The sequence below is a fragment of the Dendrobates tinctorius genome, unplaced genomic scaffold (genome assembly GCF_039654945.1).
Source record: "Dendrobates tinctorius isolate UK_male_01 unplaced genomic scaffold, ASM3965494v1 ptg000250l, whole genome shotgun sequence".
Classification (NCBI taxonomy): Eukaryota; Metazoa; Chordata; class Amphibia; order Anura; family Dendrobatidae; genus Dendrobates; species Dendrobates tinctorius.
This window is the reverse complement of record NW_027361917.1, coordinates 31,776,244-31,798,838: the sequence shown is the minus strand read 5'-3', so window position 1 is coordinate 31,798,838 and position 22,595 is coordinate 31,776,244. Positions and strand designations below refer to the sequence as shown.

The window sequence follows — 22,595 nt, the reverse complement described above, 5'->3', positions numbered from 1 at the left end:
TGTTTTTGCGCCTCTCACTCGTCCATATTTCTCTCTAGTGTGACGCCTTCCTGACACCTTTCATGCAGGCTTATAGAAAAATTGCATCTTTATTAGTGATGAGAGAACATACTCGGTGATACTTGAAATCACTCGAATATCTGGGTGCTCGGATATGCTCAGCAATCATCGGTCATTGGCTGGTGCTCGGATAGAAATCTCAATTCCCTTCCCCATGTGTTTGCTGCCTGTTACACAACCAGTAAACATGCAAGGATTGCCTGCCAGTAACTGTAATGCCAGAGCCATCATGGTAGTGACATTACTATATTTGGCTGGCTGCATTATCTCATCAAAGGTTATAAAAGAACTGGGACCACCATGCTCGGCTCACTGACGCCTTTGCAAAGCTCAGGGCTGTTGTGATTGGAGGAAGAGAATAGTTGTCCAGACCTGCGTGTGTACAGTTTCATTAATCAGAGTCCTCTAGTGGTGCTATTGGTGCTGATATTGAACTATCATACTAAAAGGCCTTCTAAGGGTTAAATTTGTTCTGTTTTCTGCTTCTATGAAATACATTCTGCAGTTAGCCTAGGGACAACTGCTGTATCAAAGAGAGTGGCTGAATACAGCCTCTAGGCAGGGCTTAGGGCTTTGCAGTCCATTGCTAAATATATAACTGCTGCAGGTGACCACATTTTTTTGTGGTGAAAAAATTGACTAAATTGTCATAAACACAGTTTAACGTGCTTTATGTAAAATTACAGTGGTGTAAAAGTTTTAAAAATGACTTGGCATGCTACATTTGACAAATATTTTTGTTCCAGAAATTGACTATTGTCATCCATACAGTTTAGTGTATTTTGTGTACAATTATGGTGGCTTAAAATTTTTTAAAAACGATTGGCCTGCTAGAGTTCACAAAATTTTTTGTTCCAATATTGACTATTGTCATCCATACAGTTTAATGGGTTTTGTGTAAATTTACAGTGGTTTCAAATTTGTAAAACCGCTTGGCCTGCTACAGGTGACCACATTTTTATTCCAAAAATTGACTATTGTTATTCATATAGTTTAACATACTTTGTGTGAAATTGCGGTGATTTGAAATTTTTAAAAAATGCTTGGCCTGCCACTGGTAGCAACTTTTTTTTATTTAAAAAATTTTTCTTCAATCAATCAACTTGGTTTCCAGAGAATTAGCAATTACAAAATGAGTAAGGCGTTCGGTAAGGGATGGGGAAGTGGAGGTGCTGATGATGGTGCACGCAGACAATGAAGTCATGGGGCAAGAGCAACTACACCAGTTGCTGGAGCACAAGGAACATGCCCATCCATGACACATAGCTCCCTGTCCCACTTTGCGGGGAGTCACAAGAAACTATTTCTGAAGCCACAACAGTGCAAACAAGTGGTCGGTTGGATGGCAGATAATGCTTCCAGCATGATTGCAAGCACAAATCAGTCTTCCACTTGAACTAGTCTCACTTCCCAAGAATCTGGATCACTTAATGCTCACCCTGATCCTCTTTTCTCCCACCATGTCGAGTCCCAGGAAACCAGTGATCCCACACTAGGAAACACAGAGGAGCTCTTTTCATCATCATTTCTTGATTGTGGCCTCTCACCTTGCATGTTCCAAGAGTGACAGGAGGACATGGTGTTTATTGATGCACAAAACTTAGAGCAGTCACACAGTCACAAGAAGATGACAGAGGGGAATGGAAAATTTTGTCTAAGGAGGTAGATGATGAGGAGACACAGTTGCCAATAAATCTGTTTGTTGATAAGTCACCAAGTCAGGAGGACCAGGGTGCGGCGGTGAAAGCCAAGGTTCTGGATGATGAAGTCCCCGACCCAACCTGGAAAGACGGCATGAAGAAAAAGACCAGCAGCAAAAAAGTCAGTAAGAGGCAGGTGGGTGACCAGGGTGAGAAGGTGGGCAACTATTCCGTAGAGTACCGACACTTGTGAATTTCTCCACTATACAGATAGGTGTTCCCCAGTCTGGGGCTTTTTTTTTAAAGAGAGTTCTGAGACAAAAAAAATGGTCATTTGCAACCTGTGCAATGCCAAGGTCAAGCATGGGCCTGACCACGAAGAGCCTAACCACCACCAGTATCAGTCACATATCGTCTAAGCAGCCAACTCGGTGGGCGAAAACCCTGTGTCCACAATTGGTGCCATCAAGTGATACCACTACTTTTTCCCCTGTGCTAGGTGCTTGCCAATCCCATGTCCATTACACTGGCGCAGATGCCTCCTGCCTTGTATCTGTCTTTCCACATTCTGATGTACCATCAGGCACTTCCAAATTCTTGTCCTAGCACAGTGTTCAGCTATCCCTACCCCAAGCCTTGGAACATAAAAATAAAAAGAGCTCTTGGCCACCCACCCACAGACCCAAACCCTAAATAGGCACGTTTCCTGGCTGCTTGCTGTGGAAATAGTGCCATATAGGCTTGAAAAAATGGAGGATTTCCAACGACTTTTGGCAGCAGCTGTCACTTGATACTCGATCCCCATGTTACAACTATTATTCTTATTTTTTGTAGTTCTTATCATCACCATGTATGCACGAATACCAACTTTTTTCCCAGGATCAGTTGGAGATGAAAGTGGCCCTCACAAGGGTCACCAGATTCCCGGAGTCTAGCAATGCTTTATCTCCCATCCATTAACCTTCATGGGACACTCTTGAGGCCATTCGTTGAGTGGAGAGTTCACACTAAAGACTGGATATACATAATATGAACAACGGCGTCCTATGCTGCAGTCCATCTGCTTGGGGGTCATGGGACTACAGGCAGCTATGTCTTTGGCCGTGGCACCTTCAGCAAATAACATCACCCATAGGGACCTTGGCACCACCTCCCCCACCCCTATGGACCTTGGATGCCCCCTATTGGGCTTCCGCCCTGTTGGGACCCCCAGTATGGAGTGGACTGCCTTCCCAAGGAACCTTCAATCCCCTGGTATCTCTCAACCAGTCCATCGGCATTCCTGGGATCACCGTGAGCAACCCAAGTCTGTATGGTCCTCGGCATGGAATGCACATATCGGTCCATCACCACTCATTCTACCATCTGTGCAGGTGTAGAAGACTCTGGCTGCAGCTACTTCTGGACCAGTTGTAACAGGACAAACATTTGGGAGCGAGGTGGTTTGTCCTGTTGATACGCCCAGTGGTAAACCAGCTGTGTCTTGATAGTCATTGTCACCCCCATGCACACCAGAATCTCAGTTTTTAGCTTGTCATATGCTTTGGCATCCTGCAAAGCTAAATCATAGTACGTTACTTTAAATGTTTATGGGTTTATTGCTTCATAAATCCAGAAGCAAAAACAGAAAACAAACAGCTTTTAAATCAGGCAAACAAAAATCCAAATATCCATAGCGGTGCTCTGCTCTGCCAGGCCTGTAGGCACACAGGCTTGGGGTAGTGCCCAATATTCTTGCTCAGTCGGGAGCCAAACACTCACTGGAGGCCTTCTCCCTCCCAACACACAGACCATGTGCCAAACAACAGCCACCATTATATAGGCTGTTAGCCACACCCAGAGGTGACCAGCCCAAATCACATAGCTACCCACAACCCAGGCCCAAGTGCACCAAATGAACATCTTAGTGCTTATGTGCACTAGAGAAAATAATCTGGGTTACATTACAGAGAGTAACCATCTCTGTGACACATACCTCCCATCAACTACGCCTCCTTAAAATTGCTATGTTTTTGGCAAAAATTATCAGTAATGGGATATTTATGCCAATTTTTAAAGTAATAGATGTGATGGAATGACTATTGGACAGCAAGCAGAGATGTATGCGTACATTCGAGACAAGGCTTAAGTCGCTCGGAGCACCATTTATGTGACTCCATTTGAGATGACAGATCTCACTGCAGTAAAGAGAGACCAGCTCTGCAGGCATTTTATGAACACCAGGAAGGAACACTGTATGGTACTGGAATAGCTGATTAATTGTAACTGTGACACTAGTCATTTCTCACGGCCAAGCTGTGAGTCAGAACGGTCAAGAAGTCCATGTCAGAATCCGGGAGAGTACTTCATAAACAGTAGGAAGAGACAAAAACATGGTCAGATAGCGGTCCAAGATCAGAATACTAGGAGGATAACGGATCACAGCAGAAGGGGTTAAACAGTCAGATGCTCAGAACGAAGTCCAAGGTCAGGCAGCAAATGATCAAGCACGCGGAATTCAAGGCACAGGGAGCACAAACCTACGAGATGAATGTACGTCTGGCAGAGGTCACGGAGAAGCAGCTCACTTAAGAAGTATGGCAGACACACTGAGGGGTGGAACCGTGACAGTATCCCCTATTCCCAGGAAATATTAGATGGAAGGCTCTGATTAACCGATCGGCCTTCACATCTCGATTAGGGATGCAGGATCTCTCGTCTAGTCCTTATCCCCTCCAGTGGATGAGGTACTAGAGGGGATTACGGACCCTACAAGAATCCACAACCCTCTGAACTTCATACTCCAATCTAATTTCTACTGAATGTGGAGACAGAGATGAAGGAGACCATGCAGGGACACACTCCTTTAATAGGGACTTAGGGATTTATGGAATGCGTTAGGGATGCAAAGGGATGGAGGAAGCTTTTATCTAAATGCCACTGGATTGACCACCTCTAGGATCTCATATAGACCAATAAACTTTGGATCCAACTTCACTGACGTAATTTTAAGTTTAATGTTCTTAGACGTTCTGTTGGTCCTGTTTTTAAGATTGGGGATAAGGTTTGGTTGTCGTCTATCAGCCTTTCATTTTTGGCGAAACTGAACAGTCCCAATATTATTCTGAACCTCCCTCCAGACATCACCAAGACTCTGTATGGCGACCTCTACTCCAGGGCATTCAGAATTAATCCTAGAAAATTCAGCCAAATGGGAATGAAAACCATAATTACAGAAGAACAGTGAGGTTTCGGTAGATTGATTTACTCAACTGTTAAAAGCAAGCTCGGCGAGAGGTAAAAACAAAGACCAATCTTCCTTTTGAGCTGCCACAAAACACCTTAAAATTTCTTCCTCTCAATATGACCATTGGTTTCAGGGTGAAAGGCTGTTAGGCTGGCAGAATGCACCAAATAATAAAATGATAATGAGGTGCGTTCGCAGCCTGGGGTCCACCGTACAGAGATGGTAATTACTGCTCAGTAATTGTGGAGACTATACAGCAAAGTAATAGATAAACACACGCTAGTTAAAGTCACCCAGTGTGTATAGTGGCGAGTTCTGCTGCTTCACCACCTTGCCACTGAGTGTAACTACTGAAGCCTCTTAAAACTCACAGGCCTCGGTCAGATGAGCGCTAGAATATGGTCACAGGACTCTGCCCCAGAGGCACAGGGTTAGAGTCCCTCTAGACCACTAGCGCTCAGCTGCAGTGCCGGAGAGAGCAATAGAAATATAAGCAAACTAGGTGCTCTCTGCACCGCTCTGGCGGACACCATTAACCTCCCTGATAAGGGCAAGGAAAGCGCACAACTTGCACACGGGGCCACTACTGGCAGTTGCAGCTACTTGAGGCAGTACAGTGATGCCTTATAGCTTGGCGCCCACTGGCGCTAGCGTGGGTGAGGAGCAGGGAGCACTGTGGCGCTAGGCAGTGCCACAACTCGGCGCTGACTGTAAACTCTAACCCTAACCACATGCGATGTGTATCAAAGGGAAGGGGTTTCATAATAAGTCAGTCAGCGTTTCACAAGCATCCATCAACACACACACGTCTACCAAATACTGTGTATACCAGCCAAGCGGCCATGCGAGCCTTTTATAGCTGCGTCCTTCCGGGACCTTCCTGATGGTCCAATCCGAGCTGGAGAAGGACCTGAGCATGTGACCTCCGATCTTCAATGAGAGATCGTCCCACGGGCGTGCATAGTAGACTGAAAGGAGGACTTGGAGTAGCTCGCTGATGAGCAGCATGTGTTACTATAGCTGGACCAGAGGTGGCAGCAGCATCCAAACCAACAGTGCTAGTCTGAGCAGAGCGCTGGGATCGACGAGTCTGCTGAGCAGCCTCCTCTGCTGCTGACGACGAATGGGAGGCCGCTGCAGGCAAGGCTTGGGATTCCTTCTGTGCAGCGACAGAAACCTTATGCCTAACATTACCTCCCCTCCTAGGTCCCCCTCCTCTCTGAACCTCACTACATTCAAATGCTGCAACGAAAAGCAGAGCCTGGATGTTCTCCACTGGCTCCCAGGTCCGAGCCTGGACCATGACCCTTCCAGCCCACCAAATGAAACTTTTCTCCAGTACCACCCTGCATCCCATGATGGCATTAACCTCAAACTCGTCCAAGGACCGGTCTGATGTCCCGGCAGATGACTCGGAGAACCGGTACATGTGGACAGGCTTAAGGAGGGACACGTGGAACGTGTCAGTGATAGCCAAGTGTGGTGGAAGGGCCAGACGATAGACCACAGGGTGCTGGTGTGCATCAGCGGAAACCCTAATTCTCTCCTTGGAGGCCCAGATAGCATCCTGAGTGCAATCCCAAATGTCACATGCCTCCACCGCCCAGTCTGCCACCCTAGAGTCAGTGGATGGCATGGGCACAGGGACGCGCGGATGCTGGCCGTAGTTTAGGAGGAATGGGGTCTGGCCAGTAGAGTCGGCCACAGAGTTGTTCAAAACAAACTCTGCCCATGGCAGCAAGGATGCCCAGTCATCCTGCCTGGCCGAGTCAAAATGTCATAGATATGTGACCAGGGTCTGGTTGGTTCTCTCTACCAACCCGTTCGTCTTGGGTTGATAGGCCGAGGAGAGATTTAGCTCAATGCTGAGCAGTCTGCAGAGCTCTCCAGAACCGAGATGCAAACTGGGGACCTTGGTCACTGACAATCTTGTCCGGCATGTCGTGCAGGCAGAAAATGTGCTTAATAAACAATGCTGCCAGGGCCCGTGCAGAAGGTAACTGGGAGAGAGGTACCAGGTGCACCATCTTGGAGAAATGGTCAGTGACATCCCAAATGACCGTGCTGCCACTGGACTTGGGCAGCCCCACCACAAAGTCCATACCGACCATCTCCCAGGTCCTGTCCACTACCGGTGGGGGGTAAAGTAGCCCAGCGGGCTGCTGCCGAAAGAACCTATTCTGGGCGCAAGAGACGCATGCCTGAATATAGTCCCTGATGTCATGGGCCATATGCGACCACCAGTACGTCCTCGTCAGAAGCTCAGAGGTCTGTTTTGTCCCAAAATGTCCACCCACCCTGGACAAATGAGCCCAAGAGAGGACCTCCGGTCGCAGACGGGCAGGGACAAATGTCTTGCACGGAGGTACTGACTCAAGGGCGACCGGAGCTACGGTCCTCAGAATCTCGGACAGGACTATCAGCTGAGGCTCCTCTTCCTCCTCCAATGACACCATGGAGCGGGAGAGAGCATCGGCCAGGACGTTCTTCTCACCGGATAGGAAATGGAGGGTGAAATGGAACAGGGAGAAGAACAAGGACCATCTAGCTTGGTGAGAATTTAGCCGCTGGGTGGTTTGTAAATGCACTACATTTTTGTGGTCAGTGTTGACTTGGAAGGGGTAGCGAGCCCCCTCCAGGAGATGTCTCCATTCAGAAAAGGCCAATTTCATGGCCAGCAACTCCCTGTCCCTGATGGAATAGTTCCTCTCTGCTGGTGAGAAGGTCTTAGAAAAGAAGAAGCAGGGATGCTTCTGACCTTGAGCATCCTTTTGGAACAGGACCACTCCAGCACCGACGGACGAGGCATCCACCTCTAAAATAAATGGTTTATCTACATCGGGGCGATGTAAAATGGGTGCACTGGCGAAATGAGACTTAATAGAGAGGAAGGCCTTGGAGACCTCCTCTGACCACAGATTAGGATTTGCTCCCTTCTTGGTGAGGGCAACCAAGGGAGTTACCAAGGTTGAGAAGTGGGGAATGAATTGGCGGTATAAGTTAATAAATCCCATAAAGTGATGCACTGCCTTGAGGGAATGAGGGTCCTGCCAAACAATAACCACCTGTAGCTTGGCAGGATCCATGGCCAATCCCTGGGTGGAGATGATATAGCCCAGGAATTGCAAGGACTCCTGCTCAAACACACACTCCTCCAACTTGGCATAGAGAGAGTTTTCCCAAAGGAGGTCGAAGACTTTGCAAGCATCTCTCCGGTGGGAGTCTATACCTGGAGAGTAGATTAGGATATCATCCAGATAGACTTCAACCGAGGTGGAGAGCATATCCCGGAAGATGTCATTCACAAAGTCCTGGAAGACAGCCGGAGCATTATAGAGCCCGAAGGGCATCACCAGGTATTCATAGTGCCCGTCCCTGGTGCTGGTGTTAATAGCCGTCTTCCATTCGTCCCCCTCACAGATGAGAATAAGGTTGTAAGCCCCCAGCAGATCAAGTTTAGTAAACACCCTTGCTCCTCATAGCCTATCAAACAGTTCCGATATCAGGGGTAGAGGATACTTATTCTTAATGGTGATAGCGTTAAGACCCCTGTAATCGATGCAGGGATGTAGTTCTCCATTCTTCTTCTGGACAAAGAAGGATCCCGACCCTGCTGGTGACATAACTTCCTAATGAATCCCCTTGCCAGATTCTCCCTGATATACTGAGACATGGCCTCTGTCTCCAGGAGAGATAGGGGATAGACTCGACCCCGGGGAGGCTCAGCACCAGGCAAGAGGTCAATAGGACAGTCGTAGGGGCGGTGAGGCGGAAGGGTCTCCGCCGCCTTCTTGAAGAACACGTCTGCATACTGTCGATAGTATTTGGGAAGAAAGGAGAGATCTGCAGGGACTTCAGAGGAGGCAACCTGAACGCACTCCCTCTGACACCTACCCACACAGGATTTACTCCACCCAAGAAATCTCCCCGAGGACCACTTTATATGGGGAGAGTGATGACGCAACCAGGGAACCCCTAAGAGAACCTGGTAGATACCCTCAGGCATGACAAGGAGATATAGCATCTCCTGATGGGAAGGAGACAGCGAGAGTATCAGCGGCACGGTCTGGTGGGTGATCTGAGAGGGTAGTGTCGCTCCATTCACCACTCTGATGGTGACTGGCTGAGGTAGTAAAACCAGAGGAATTGTGTGCCGTTGGGCGATGGCAGACGACATCAAATTGCCTTCCACCCTGGAGTCCACGCAAACCTCCACCGCCAGAGTGGAAGAGCCAAAGTCAAGCGTCTCTCAAAGGACACCTTGGAGGAAAACGTTGCTGTATCTAGTAGGCCTCTTTCAACAGCCACTAGAGGCGAGCTCTTTCCTGGCCGCTGTGGGCACCTGTTGGCAGGGTGACAAGACTGCCGGCAAATGTGACAGACCACGGGAGCTCACGTGGACCGGCACCTGGATCCCGCGCGAGAATTCCTCATGGCCTTTCGGAGCTCAGACGCCTGATTGGGAGGTTCCGGAAGTTTAGCGAAAGTGGGTGCCAACCTAAACCTCTGCCTACACTGGGACCGGTCCAACCTTCGCTCTGAAAAACGAAGGTCTATGCGGGTGGAGATGGTGATAAGCTCCTTCAGTGTGGCAGGAATCTCCGTGGTGGCCAGGGCATCCTTCACATGGTCAGCCAGACCTCTCCAGAACACTGGAACGAGGGTCTTATCTGACCACTTCAGTTCCGAAGCCAGCTTCCGGAACTGGATGGCATAATGGCTGACCAGAGACGGGCCCTGTGATAATGCCAGCAGCTGGAGCGTGGTATCATGGGTGGCATGCGGTCCCAAAAAGACCTGTTTCAGAGTGCCCAAGAACTGCAAGGCACTCTGCACCACATGATCACCATGCTCCCACAGCGGTGTGGCCCACTCCAGAGCCCTGCCTGACAATAAGGAAATAACAAATCCCACTTTAGCCCGCTCGGAGGGGAATCGTGCAACCAGCAGCTCCAGCTGTATGGTACAGTGGCTCATGAAACCCCTACAAGAAGCACTATCGCCCGATAACTTCTCGGGTAATGGGAGGCAGGACAAAGTCGGGACAGGCAAGGCAGGGGACACACGGGAGACAACCTCTGTGGCTGCGTGAACAGCGACTGCGATAACATCCACAGCTGAGGCTGAGCACTCGAGAGCCTCCAACCTGCCCTCCAGCTGCTGGATGTACCGCTGCAGTCACTGTTTGTCCGCATTACTAGCCAGACCCTGGCGCTAGTATAATGTTAGGCTGGCAGAACGCACCAAATAATAAAATGATAAAGCGGTGCGTTCACAGCCTGGGGTCCACCAGGCAGAGATGGTAAACTGCTGGTCAGTAATGGTGGAGACTATATGGCAAAGTAATAGATAAACACACGCGAGTTAAAGTCACCCGGTGTGTACAGTGGCGAGTTCTGTTGCTTCACAGAACAACCTTGCCGCTGAGTGTAACTACCGAAGCCTGTTAAAACTCACAGGCCTCGGTCGGATGAGCGCTAGAATACGGTCACAGTACTCTGCCCCATAGGCAGTCCCTCTTGACTTCTAGCGCTCGGCACCGCAGCTGCGGTGCCGGAGAGAGCAATAGAAATATAAGCACACTAGGTGCGTGCTGCACCGCTCTGGCGGACACCACTAACCTCCCTGATTAGGGCAAGGAAAGCGCATAACTTGCACACGGCGCCGCTTCTGGTGGTTGCAACTACTTGAGGCAGTACAGTGATGCCTTATAGCTTGGCACCCACTGGTGCTAGCATGGGTGAGGAGCAGGGAGCACTGTGGAGCTAGACAGTGTCACAACTCAGCGCCGACTGCAAACTCTAACCTTAACCACATGCGTATCAAAGGGAAGGTGTTTCATAATATGTCAGTCAGCGTTTCACAAGCATCCATCAACACACACACCTCTACCAAATACTGTGTATGCTAGCACATGGCCAAGTGGCCATGCAAGCCTTTTATAGCAGCATCCTTCCAGGACCTTCCTGATGGTCCAATCCGAGCTGGAGAAGGACCCGAGCATGTGACCTCCAATCTCCAATGAGATATCATCCCACGGGCATGCTCAGTAGGTCGAAAAAGGACTTAGTCCCTGGAGTAGCTCGCTACTGACCAGCATGTGTTGCTATAGCTGGACCAGAGGTGGCAGCAGCAATCAAACCCACAGTGCTAGTCTGAGCAGAGCGCTGGGATCGATGAGTCTGCTGAGCAGCCTCCTCTGTGGCCGAAGAGGAATGGGAGACTGCCGAAGGCAAGGCTTGGGATTCCTGCTGTGCAGTGACAGGAACCCGACGCCAAACATAGGCAGATGAAAATGAGAAGTCAATCCCTAGTTTACTGCAAAAAGCTCTCCAAAATTTAGTGACAAATTGTACTCTCCTGTCAGACACAATGCTCAGATGGATCTCATGTAACCTTACAATATGAGAAACAAATAACCTGGAGAGTGTCTCTGCATTAGGTAATCCTGACAAAGGAACAAAAAGAGCTTGATTGCTGAATCGATCAACTACCACCCTGATAGCAGTTTTCCCATCTGACAGAGGCAAATCTGTAATGAAATCCATGGACAAATGAGTCCATAGTTTTTCTGGAATTGACAATGGAGCGACTTCCCGAACCGGCCGGCAATGACTGACTTTGGCACGTGCGCAGACTTCACAAGCAAATGCAAAATCTTTAATATCATCATGCATGGTGGCCAACAAAAAGGTCAAGCAACGGCTTTGTGTGTAGCAGTAACCTCAGGATAACCACTTAAAATGGAATCATGAAATTCCTGTAGCACCTGCAATCTTAGGTACACAGGCACAAATAATTTGGACCCTAGAGTAGCAGAAGGAGCCAAAAACTGAACTTTATGAATCTCCTCTTCCAAGTCTGAGGTTACCATAGACACCACAAAACCCTGAGGAATAATGGAGGATGGAGGTTCTGGAGGAGAAATGGAATCTAGACTACGAGATAATGCTTCAACTTTCACATTCTTGGACCCTGGCCTAAAAGAAATAGAGAAATTAAACTGAGAAAAAAACGGACAATCTGGCCTCTCTAGGAGTTAAGCTTTTAGCTGATTCAATGTAAACTAAATTCAAGTGATCAGTGATCACCGCCCGCAGCTGGATGAACCGCCCCCTCGAAAAAATGCCTCCATTCCTCAAAGGCCAATTTGACAGCAAGTAACTCCCAATTCCCAACATCATAATTTCTCTCCTCCGGTGAAATTTTTTTAGATTAATAAAGCACATGGACGCAAGTTAGTCAGAGTTTTGGGCCCCTGCAATAAGACTGCCCCCACTCCGATTGCTGAAGCATCCACCTCCACAATGAATGGTTCTTGGAGATCAGGTTGGATTCAATCAGAATGGGTGCAGACATAAACCACTATTAATCTTTCAAAAACCCAGGTAGCACCCGACAACCAAACCTTGAGATTCGTCCCCTTAAGTGTAAGGTCAGTAAGTAGCTTAGCAATCTGCGAAAACCCCTTGATACATTTTCTATAATAGTTTGTGAATCCCAGAAAATGCAGCAAAGCCTTAAGAACACAAGGTTGAACCCAATCAATTATGGCCTGCACCTTAACTAGGGTCCATCTTAAACCCTTCTGCTGACAAAATTTACCCCAACAAAGAGGTCTACTTAACAGAAGAAAAACATTAATTTAGCAGACATAGAGTTCTCCCTCAATGTCTGTACCACAACACGGACATGTTCCTGGTGAGTGTCCAAATCTGGTGAGAAAATTAGATTGTCATCGAGGTAAAAAACATATCTTCCAATGCAATCAAAGAAAATATAATTCATAAAATTTTGAAACACAGCAGGTGCATTAGATAATCCAAAAGGCATGACAAGGTTTAAAAAAACCCTTAGATGTAAAAAAAAAAGTGATGAGCGAGAATATTCGATACTATTCGCTATTCGCACAGACAGTATGGTATTCGGGTTACTCGTTAAATTGCGAGTATTTGTGTAATTGCCTCGCTATATGTAGATGTCCCGCCCTGCAGTTTTGCTGCCTCATTTGCAGCCAATAAACATGCTGGTCTTCTTAACCAATTACAGTAATGCCGCAGATATATTGGTAGTGGCATTACTAAGACTGGCTGGCCGCCCGGCGTCATAGGGTCTGTTTAAGCCCTGCCACCACCATTTTGCACATGTTGCATCTACAAGCTTAGGGAGAGATCGCTCAGCTGCTAAGGAGAGTCTTTAGACCTTCTGATAATACAAAAGCACTTGTCAGGGCTAGCTGCAGTGTATACTAGGTCAGTGCAGAGTAGGGAGCGAGAGATACCCGAGCAGGGACAGTTGAAAGGAGTCTGGCACTAGCTCTATAATACCACAAAAAAATAGCTCTTTTCAGAGCTGAAGACACACAACAAAGTCAGAGTACAGGGAGGGTGGGATTGTGCATTCGGTATGGAGAGGTTAACTTGTTCTTCCAGTGTCCATCCTAAAACAGCTCTTATTAGAGTTAAAGCAATATTTTCCAGCACACAGAGTATAGAATCATAGAATCATAGAATCGTAGAGTTGGAAGGGACCTCCTGGGCCATCTGGTCCAACCCCCTGCTCAAAGCAGGATTCGCTAAATCATCCCAGTCAGATGTCTGTCCAGCCTCTGTTTGAAGACTTCCATTGAAGGAGAACTCACCACTTCTCGTGGCAGCCTGTTCCACTCATTGATCACTCTAACTGTCAAAAATTTTTTTCTAATATCTAATCTGTGTCTCCTCCCATTCAGTTTCATCCCATTGCTTCTAGTTTTTCCTTGTGCAAATGAGAATAAAGTTGATCCTTCTACAATGTGAAAGCCCTTTAGATATTTGAAGACAGCTATTAAGTCTCCTCTCAGTCTTCTCTTTTGCAAACTAAACATTCCCAAATCCTGCAACCTTTACTTATAAGACAGGGTTTGCAGACCGGTCACCATTCTGGTCGCTCTTTTCTGAACTTGCTCCAGTTTGTTGATGTCTTTTTTAAAATGTGGTGCCCAAAACTGGACACAATATTCCAGATGAGGTCTGACCAAAGAGGAGTAGAGGGAAATAATGACTTCACGTGATCTAGACTGTATGCTTCTGTTAATACATCCTAGAATTGCATTTGCCTTTTTTGCTGCTGCATCACACTGTTGACTCATATTCAGTCTGTGATCTATTAGTATACCCAAGTCTTTTTCACATGTGCTGTCACTTAGCCCTATTCCTCCCATTCTATATATGCTTTTTTCATTTTTATTGCCCAGATGTAGTACTTTGCATTTCTCCCTGTTAAAAACCATTCTGTTAGTTGCTGCCCACTTCTCCAGTTTATTTAAATCTTTTTGAATCCTCTCTCTCTCTTCTCTAGTATTAGCTATCCCTCCTAGCTTTGTGTCATCAGCAAATTTAATCAGTTTACCCGCAATTCCTTCATCTAAATCGTTGATAAAGGTGTTGAACAATACAGGGCCCAGGACAGAGCCCTGTGGTACCCCACTTGAGACATTCTTCCAACTGGATGTGCAGCCATTTACTACCACTCTTTGCGTCCGATCACTAAGCCAGTTATGAATCCACCTAACAGTTGCCTTGTCCATTCCATACTTAGTCATTTTTTCAATAAGGATTGTATGAGAGTCTTTGTCAAATGCTTTGCTGAAGTCAAGATATACTATATCTACAGCATTTCCTTGATCCACCCAATCAGTGATACCGTCATAGAAGGAAATTAAGTTAGTCTGACATGACTTATTAGTTACAAACCCATGCTGACTCTGTTTAATCACTTCATTCTTATCCAGGTATTGACATACATGTTGTTTAATAATTTGTTCAAAGATCTTTCCTGGTATAGAAGTCAGACTCACCGGCCTATAGTTGCCTGGGTCCACCTTCTTCCCCTTTTTGAAGATAGGAACAACATTTGCTCTTCTCCAGTCTTCTGGCACTTCTCCTGTTCTCCAAGAATTTTCAAAGATTATGGAGAGGGGTTCAAAAATTTCTTCTGCTATCTCCTTCAGTACTCTGGGGTGTAATTCATCTGGACCTGGAGACTTGAATTCAATTAGGTTAGCTAAGTGTTTCCTCACTATCTTTCTGTTTATAGATATCCTGGATTCTTCTATTCCCTTAATAGGACAGTGAATAACAGTTGATGTTACATTTCCTTTCTGAGAGAAAAGAGATGCAAAATAGGAATTTAAAAGTTCAGCCTTCTCAACATCCTGTCTTACCATTTCATCATTTTCATTACTATCAATTTGTGCTGCCTTTTTTGTTTAAAGCATCGGTCTATTTTCCCCATTGTTTTTGGGTTAGTGCCCTATGCAAAGCAATAGTCCAAACATTTACTACTGCCGGATTCCAAGCACGCACCAGGCGATTTTCCCCGCTGTTTTGTGGTCACAGCCTGCCTTCTACTGTCCACATTAGTCCATTGAAAAAGGCAGTTTGTGCCCTATGCAAAACAATAGTCCAAACATTTCCTACTGCCTGCTAACAAGCATGCACCAGGCCATTTTTCCCACTGTTTTTGTGGTCACAGCCTGCCCTCTGCTGTCCACATTAGATCACTTAAAAGCATTTAACACTCTATGCCAAGCAGTAGTACAAACATTATCAGAGCTGTGGCAAGCTTTAAAACAACAGACCGATCAGTGGCTCTCCATGTGGCACCTCTAACCCGGTCTGGTCATCTAGGAAAAAGGGTGTAACCTGGTGGCGGCTTTAAAGGTCTGCAAGCTGGTACACGTGGCATGCATGGCTCACGTGCTGAACCTAATTGTTCAGAAATTTCTGAAAAATTACCCTGCCTTGCCGTACTTACTTGAGAAGGTGCTCCGTATTAGTGCCCATTTCAGCCATTCCTCTACCACTTTTGCTGGTCTTACAGCGCTGCAAAAATGCTTGAATTGCCAAGTCACAGACTCATTTGCGACCTGCCCACATGATGGAACTCAACCTATCATATGTTGGTGAGGATTAGTGAGCAGCAGAGGGCAGTAGCTGAATACCAGCTTCATCATGCCCATCAGACTGAGAGTCAGCCACCACACATAACTGTCGAGTGGGTGTGGATCGCTGACATTTGTGAGGTTCTTGAGAACTTTGAGTACCTCACCAACTTCGTGAGCGGTGATCAGGTTATAATCAGCATAACCATCCCACTGCTGTGTCTCTTGAAACAATCGCTGCATAATCTCAAAGAGGAAGCTTTGAGTGCCCAGCATGTTAGTATGGAGCCAGATTTCACAATGGGTGATACTACCCAGCCCAGCCAATATTCTGAGGCAACATTGGGTAATGAGGAGGATCACAAGGAAGAGGACTTGTTTTTCTGTGCTACCGAGGGGACTCCTAATGCTACAGAGGGGACATCCAACCTAAGTTTCATGTCTGTGCAGCCTGGATGGGCTGAAGAGGAGGAGGTAAATCAGCATGAGGAGAGGATGGGTACTGTTCCTACTGTTGGGGGACACAAAATATTTGCCTTTTTGCAGCTTGGCTCACATGGCACAGTTCATGTGTAAGTGTCTGTGGCAAGACCCTTGCATGATGCATATTTTATCCAATAACCAATACAGGTTGGCCATTTTTCTCTATCCATGGTACAAGGAGAAGTTTCCTTCTCTCTCCTTTTGAAGTCACCAAAGAGTTTTACAATGGAATCGTTCAAGAGGGCCATTGTAGATCAGTTGCTGAAAACATCACTCTCAGACAATGCTGGTAGCAGAGATAGCGGCTGTTTTCAACACCAAGGGATAATGAGGAGAGACACGAACACCAGATCCAGCAGAGGTGGGGGGAAAATGTGCACAAATTGGGCAATTTTCAATAAACCAGCACAACAGCAAGGGTTATCTGTGCCTGTAACAATGCCAAGGAGGGAGAAGTTGCAGATCATGGGCAAGGGGTACTTAAGAGACAATACATGTGTCCTTTCAAACACTTCAGTTCCCTTTAATTATTGGGTGTACAAGCTGAACACTTGGACTGACCTCTCCTTACATGCCTTGGAGGTACTGGCCTGCCCGGCTGCTAGTGTGATGTCAGAGCATGTTTTCAGTTCCACTGAGTCAATCACTGAAAGGCGCACACACCTCTCCACGGAAAATGAAGACAGACTTATTCTGACTAAATTCAACAAGGATTGGATATCTCCACATATCTCCCGCAAGATGACAGCAAGCCAATCTTAAGTCACCAAAAATGCTGATTCATGCTACTGCTGTTAATGACAACCCCTCCCCTTAAAAACCTGTTTCTTTACTGCGTCAACCATGACTCAGCCCATAGGGCTAGTTTTTACAAAACCTATGCACATTGTGCAGTGGACAAACCAGGACAGTATTCCTACTCCAGCCTAACTACTATTTAGGATTGGAGGCCCTTGGGATGCTGGCTTCCTGCGTCAACCATGACTCAGACCATAGAGCTAATTTTTACAAACCCTATACATATGGTGCAGTGGACAATTCTTGAATGTAGAGTGGTCCTATCAAACTAATATTTGTCATTGGAGGCCATTGTGACAGGTTGTCCCACATTGTCACTGAGATAGGGGATACATATTCAATAGAAATCAAGGTTTGGTAATTGTTCATGTGTATCTGTAAAAGTGGCATAATACTGCAACAAACTTATTCCCAGAAACCTTATGTAAGTCAGAAATGCATGCAGACATATTCTCCAGGCTCTTCCCATTCTGTTTCATTACTTTCCCATCCATTTCAGCCTTTTCATCAGGCCCCCAGACACTTTTGTAGGGTCCAGCAGAAAATTACTTGCATTTTCCATTGACTTGCATTGTACTCGCTATTCGGAATGAATACACAATTTTTGCAAAGTGCTCATCACAAGTATAGTGATTATGGATATTACAGTACTCACTCATCACCCTTCCAGATGCATATCAAATTGTAAACCCTTCTAAGATCAGGTTTATAAAACACCCTAGCCCCCAGAAGCTGATTATAAAGGTCAGGGATGAGTGGAAGTGGGTTAGTATTTTTAACCATGATCTTGTTTAGTTCTCAGAAATCAAGGCAAGAATGTACAAAATAAAATCCAGCAGCTATAGGGGAGGAGGAAGGATGAATATTATCCTTCCATAACCATTTGTTAATATATTCTTTCATAGCGGTCTGTTCAATCCCTGACAAATTGTAAAGGCAAGCTTTTGGCAATTTGGTGCTAGGAATAAGATCAATAGTACATACATAGGGATGATGGGGAGGTAATATCTCTGCTTCTTTTTCCGAAAACACATCTCTGAAGTCCTTCAAGTACCTCGGAAGACCCTTCAGACTAGCGAAGCATATTTGCACTTTTATTAGACATTTTTTGTAACACTTGGGGCTCCATTTCACAATCTCCTGACACTAATCAATAACTTGATTGTGAATCAGTAACCATGGAAACCCCAGTAACAATCAAGCAGGTAAATTATCCAATGCAAAACAGGAGATGGATTCAGCGCGGACAGCTTCCACTTGGGAGTGAAATCTACCATTGCTCTCTTAACCAGAATAAATCTTTCTAAACTAACTGTCCCTAACTCTAACTTCAGCACCAGTCCTGAATCAATAAAGTTAGGAGCAGACCCACAGTCAATGAACATCAATGTTGATAACACCTGATTCTCAAAGCATATCATTGTATTTACCAGCACTTTATCAGAGGAACATAAAGGTAACTGGGAGTCTGGGTGATCTCCTTGGCCATCACTCAGACTCAGACGTTCTCCCAATGATTTGATAGCTTGAGGATGAGTTGGACAATTCTCAAGAAAATTTCCAGAGAGGCCACAGTGTACACAGATTCTGAGATCTTGTCTCCGTCTTCTCTCTGCAATATGAAAACTGGCAACTTTAACCTCAGGTAAATGGATCTGCTCCGGGGAAGTATAACGAGCAGCCTGCTGTTTACCACGTCTCTCATGGATTCTGCGGTCCATTCGAATGGCCTGATTCATGGCCTCCATCAGAGAAGAAGGGGCATCATGGATGACCAGAGCATCATTGAGCGTCTCAGAAAGGCCTTTTGGAACTGGCACCTGAGAGCAGAATCGTTCCATAGAACTTCGGTGAACCACTGCCAGAACTCAGTACAGTAGTCCAGTACCAAAAATCAATACTCAAATTTCAGCATGATGCCATTTTATAATTTTCACTTTTTTAATTTCAACTGCCAAAGGAAGCAACAATCATAGTAATTAAGAACGTTTGTTTTTTATTGTTTCACACAAGTACAACAACCAGGATTGTGACCACGTTCACCACCATTTTGTTTTCCTTGCCCACTTCACTGCATTTTTACAGTACTTATTTATACTCTTTACATCATATAAAAATTTGTAAGCATACTTCAAACAGGTGTAAATATATTGCATTTTTTCCACAGAAAAAGCAAAAATAGCATAAAAATTGGGTGTCCAGACTAAAAGACTCACCTTAAGGCTTTAGTTACACAATAATATAGTTGGTCTGTTGTATAACTGTCTGTTTGTTTTAAAATTTCTTTTCGCTGATAGAATATGATATTTTTTCTGAACCAAACCCTATTGCTCTCACACTGCTCACGCAATTATGTGAATTGTGTCAAAGGCTCATCAAAAATGGTGTCAGAGATTAGCCCCATATCCAGGAAAGAACATAGAAATTATGGGGCCCGATAGCAAAATTCCTAATTGAGTCTATCCCCCCACAAAAAAAAATAATAATATTCAGCTGGGTCAGAAAAGAATATATCTCACAACTTTGCAGTACTTACAAAGTAATTTTACTCCTATCAAAACCTCTCAGTGTTCTCATACACTAAGATACCTCTTTCACAGCCCCCTCATAGTATGATGCCAATAAATGTGCCCCCAAAACAGTAAGGGTATCCCCACAGTGAATTCCTCTACAATATCCTTCACACGTACAGTATGATGACAATAAAATACCACCACCACCTTCACAAAGTATGATATGTACACAGTGACTCCAACACAGTATGATAGCACTTCTAAGACACCTTACATTGATGGCCCTGAAAACATTGTAATGGCTGCAACACAGCCCCCACACAGTATAATGGCCCTCACACAACCCTCCACACTGTATAATCCCCACTAGCCCTACAACCAGTAAAAAGGCCCCCAGCAAAGCTCTCCAAGCAGTCTAATATACCCATACAGCCTTCCCAACAGTATAACTGGCCTCGACACAGCCCTTCAGACAGTATAACTGGTGCCCACATAGGCTTCCAAACAACCCTCCAAATAATACATTGGTCCAACATAGTCCTTCATGAAGTATGATGGCCCCCTACACAGCCCTCCAAATAGTATGATTGCTCCCACATCGCCCTCCAAATAGTATGATGGCCCCCAAAATGTAATCATTGGTTTAAAAAAAAAGTACTTTTCCTCATTTCTATGCTGCATTTGTCTCTGCAGTGTGTGGCTTGATCCACTGCACTGCACAGAACAGCAGGCGCAAGTAGACACAGTAGAGACGTCTGACTCACAGAAGAATTGATGGACAAGGGAGCATCAGCTGATGGCTCCCTCTTCCATTATTGCTTTCAACCGTATCCACATCCAAGATGCGGCCACAGTTTAAAGTATGATGCCAGGTGGGGAGGGTTCGGTGCCAGAGCCTGCACTGAGCCCCCTGACTCACGGGTCCCAAAGTGACTGCGTGTTCTGCACTTTTAGTGGCATGCCACTGCCCATAGCACTAAAGTTTCTAAAACCTGTGCATACACAAAAGATAGATGTGTCAAAAAGGTTTCATATTGTCTCATTGCTTAATTTATTCTATTTCTTTGTCATTCTTCTTGTTTGTTTCTATTTCAAATACAAAGTGCTGAAAAATATTTTGTTGCTGGACCAATAAAAAATTTTATTATTAATGTAAACCATGTTTAAATATATGTATGAATATTTCCATTGAAATGCATCAACACAACATTCAGGATGTGATGCAGAGTTTGATTTGTATAAAGTAAAAAAATGTAAACAAGTTGCAAATAAAATGATTTTTAAAGTGTGGCAGTTATAAAAACAACCAAAACTGCGGTATAGAATAAAAATAAATCACATTCAGCACGTAACTTTGTATTTACATAAAGTGTAGAAAGTAGGAAACATCTTACCTTATTCAATATCAGCTGTTGATAGGCTGGTCCTTGCAGAAATATTCCCGTCATAAAGAGAAAAAGCACTGGCTCCACTGTGATTATTGATTGTAACCGGTGACACATTGTCTGCTGCTAAGGAACTATTAACTGTATAGTAATATTAATAGTCTAAGACTGAAACTGAGCTAAGTGTAGAGTATTTCTCAGTGGAAAAGGCATGAAAAGCTATTTAAGTAGCAATATTATCGTTATTATTCAGATGTTCCTGTACATTATACCAGTATTTAACAATAATGTTATAGTACTGTCTGGAGTTGCTGCATTGCTTTCACTGTCAAAGCAAGTATAACACGGAACTAGTAACTTCCTCCTTCACTACATTTTTATGGGAGGTCAAAGAGTGAACAGCTAACATAGAAAAATTGAAAAAAAAAAAAACATACCATAAGGAAACAGCCTTACCAAAACCTGTCAGAAGCCTAATGCACTAGCAGGATGCAGCAGGCCCCCATTAATAAAGGCAGGGGAAGCACAGGTGCAAACTACTGATAGAAATAGTCACCCACACACCTACCAGATTATGGAGGGGTTGGCTGCCTAGTAGAAAAAGTGCACACAAATGAGGCTTGCGTAGAACGCCAGTCACACAGGTATGTGTAGTGCAAAGTATCCGGATCACAGACTATTGATGATTCCCATAATATTATATCAGGCGGGATGCCCAGCACTATATATATGCACCCCATAAGGACAGACACCCCAGTACACCAAGCCAACAAAAAGGGGCCTTACTGCATCCTGCAAAAAATGACAAAAAGTGCAATAAAAGATGAAAAAAATTAATGCATATAATAAATGCTTGACAAGTGTGACCAACCTGTCAATCACATTCCAAGCGATGCTTCAAATTGCTAGGAATGTGCTTGAATTCTGCACGCGAAAATCGCGTGAAAAACGCATGTTTTCCACAGGAAAATGCCTGAGAATTCGCAAGCGTTTTCCTCGCGGCGGGAGTTGCGGAAATGCTGCGGAAATTTCCACAACATTTCTGCAACGTGGGTACTTAGTCTCAGTGTGACACACAGCAGTGACCAGGCCCCCGCTGTGAGACTGCCGATCGTGGTGGATCGTCCTGGACCATCTTTTGAGCATCAATCTCCCACTGGCCATATTCTAGAATACCCGATGCATTAGAATCAGACCACCATTTAGTTATCAATAGGCTGTAAGCTGGACACTTTACATCACACATACCTGTGTGACTGGCGTTCTACGTAAGCCTCATTTGTGTGCATTTTTTCTACTAGGCACCCAACCCCTCTATAATCTGGTAGATGTGTGGGTGGCTGTTTCTATCAGTAGTTTGCATCTGTGCAGCCCCTACCTTTATAAGTGGGGGCCTGCTGCAACCTGCTAGTGCATTTGTCATCTGACAGGTTTTGGTAAGGCTGTTTCCTTATGGTATGTTTTTAGGTCAAAGAGTGAAACCAGCTTTTTTCAGTTTCACTTGTCTTTCTCACGGGATCCTTTAACATGCATCCACAGTTTATTTATTCATGTAATATACAATGG

The 22,595-nt window shown here is 45.3% G+C and overlaps 1 protein-coding gene across 1 annotated transcript in view; it reads right to left on the bottom strand.

Moving 5' to 3' along the window:
* Positions 1-21,373, bottom strand: part of LOC141063516 (proton-coupled folate transporter-like) — a 614,330-nt gene extending 592,957 nt beyond the window's left edge. The window contains exon 1 of the mRNA XM_073557601.1: positions 21,039-21,373. Coding sequence (XP_073413702.1) covers positions 21,039-21,146 — 108 coding nt within the window. The 5' untranslated portion in view covers positions 21,147-21,373. The remainder of the gene's footprint in view (positions 1-21,038) is intronic.
* Positions 21,374-22,595: the final 1,222 nt, after the last annotated feature.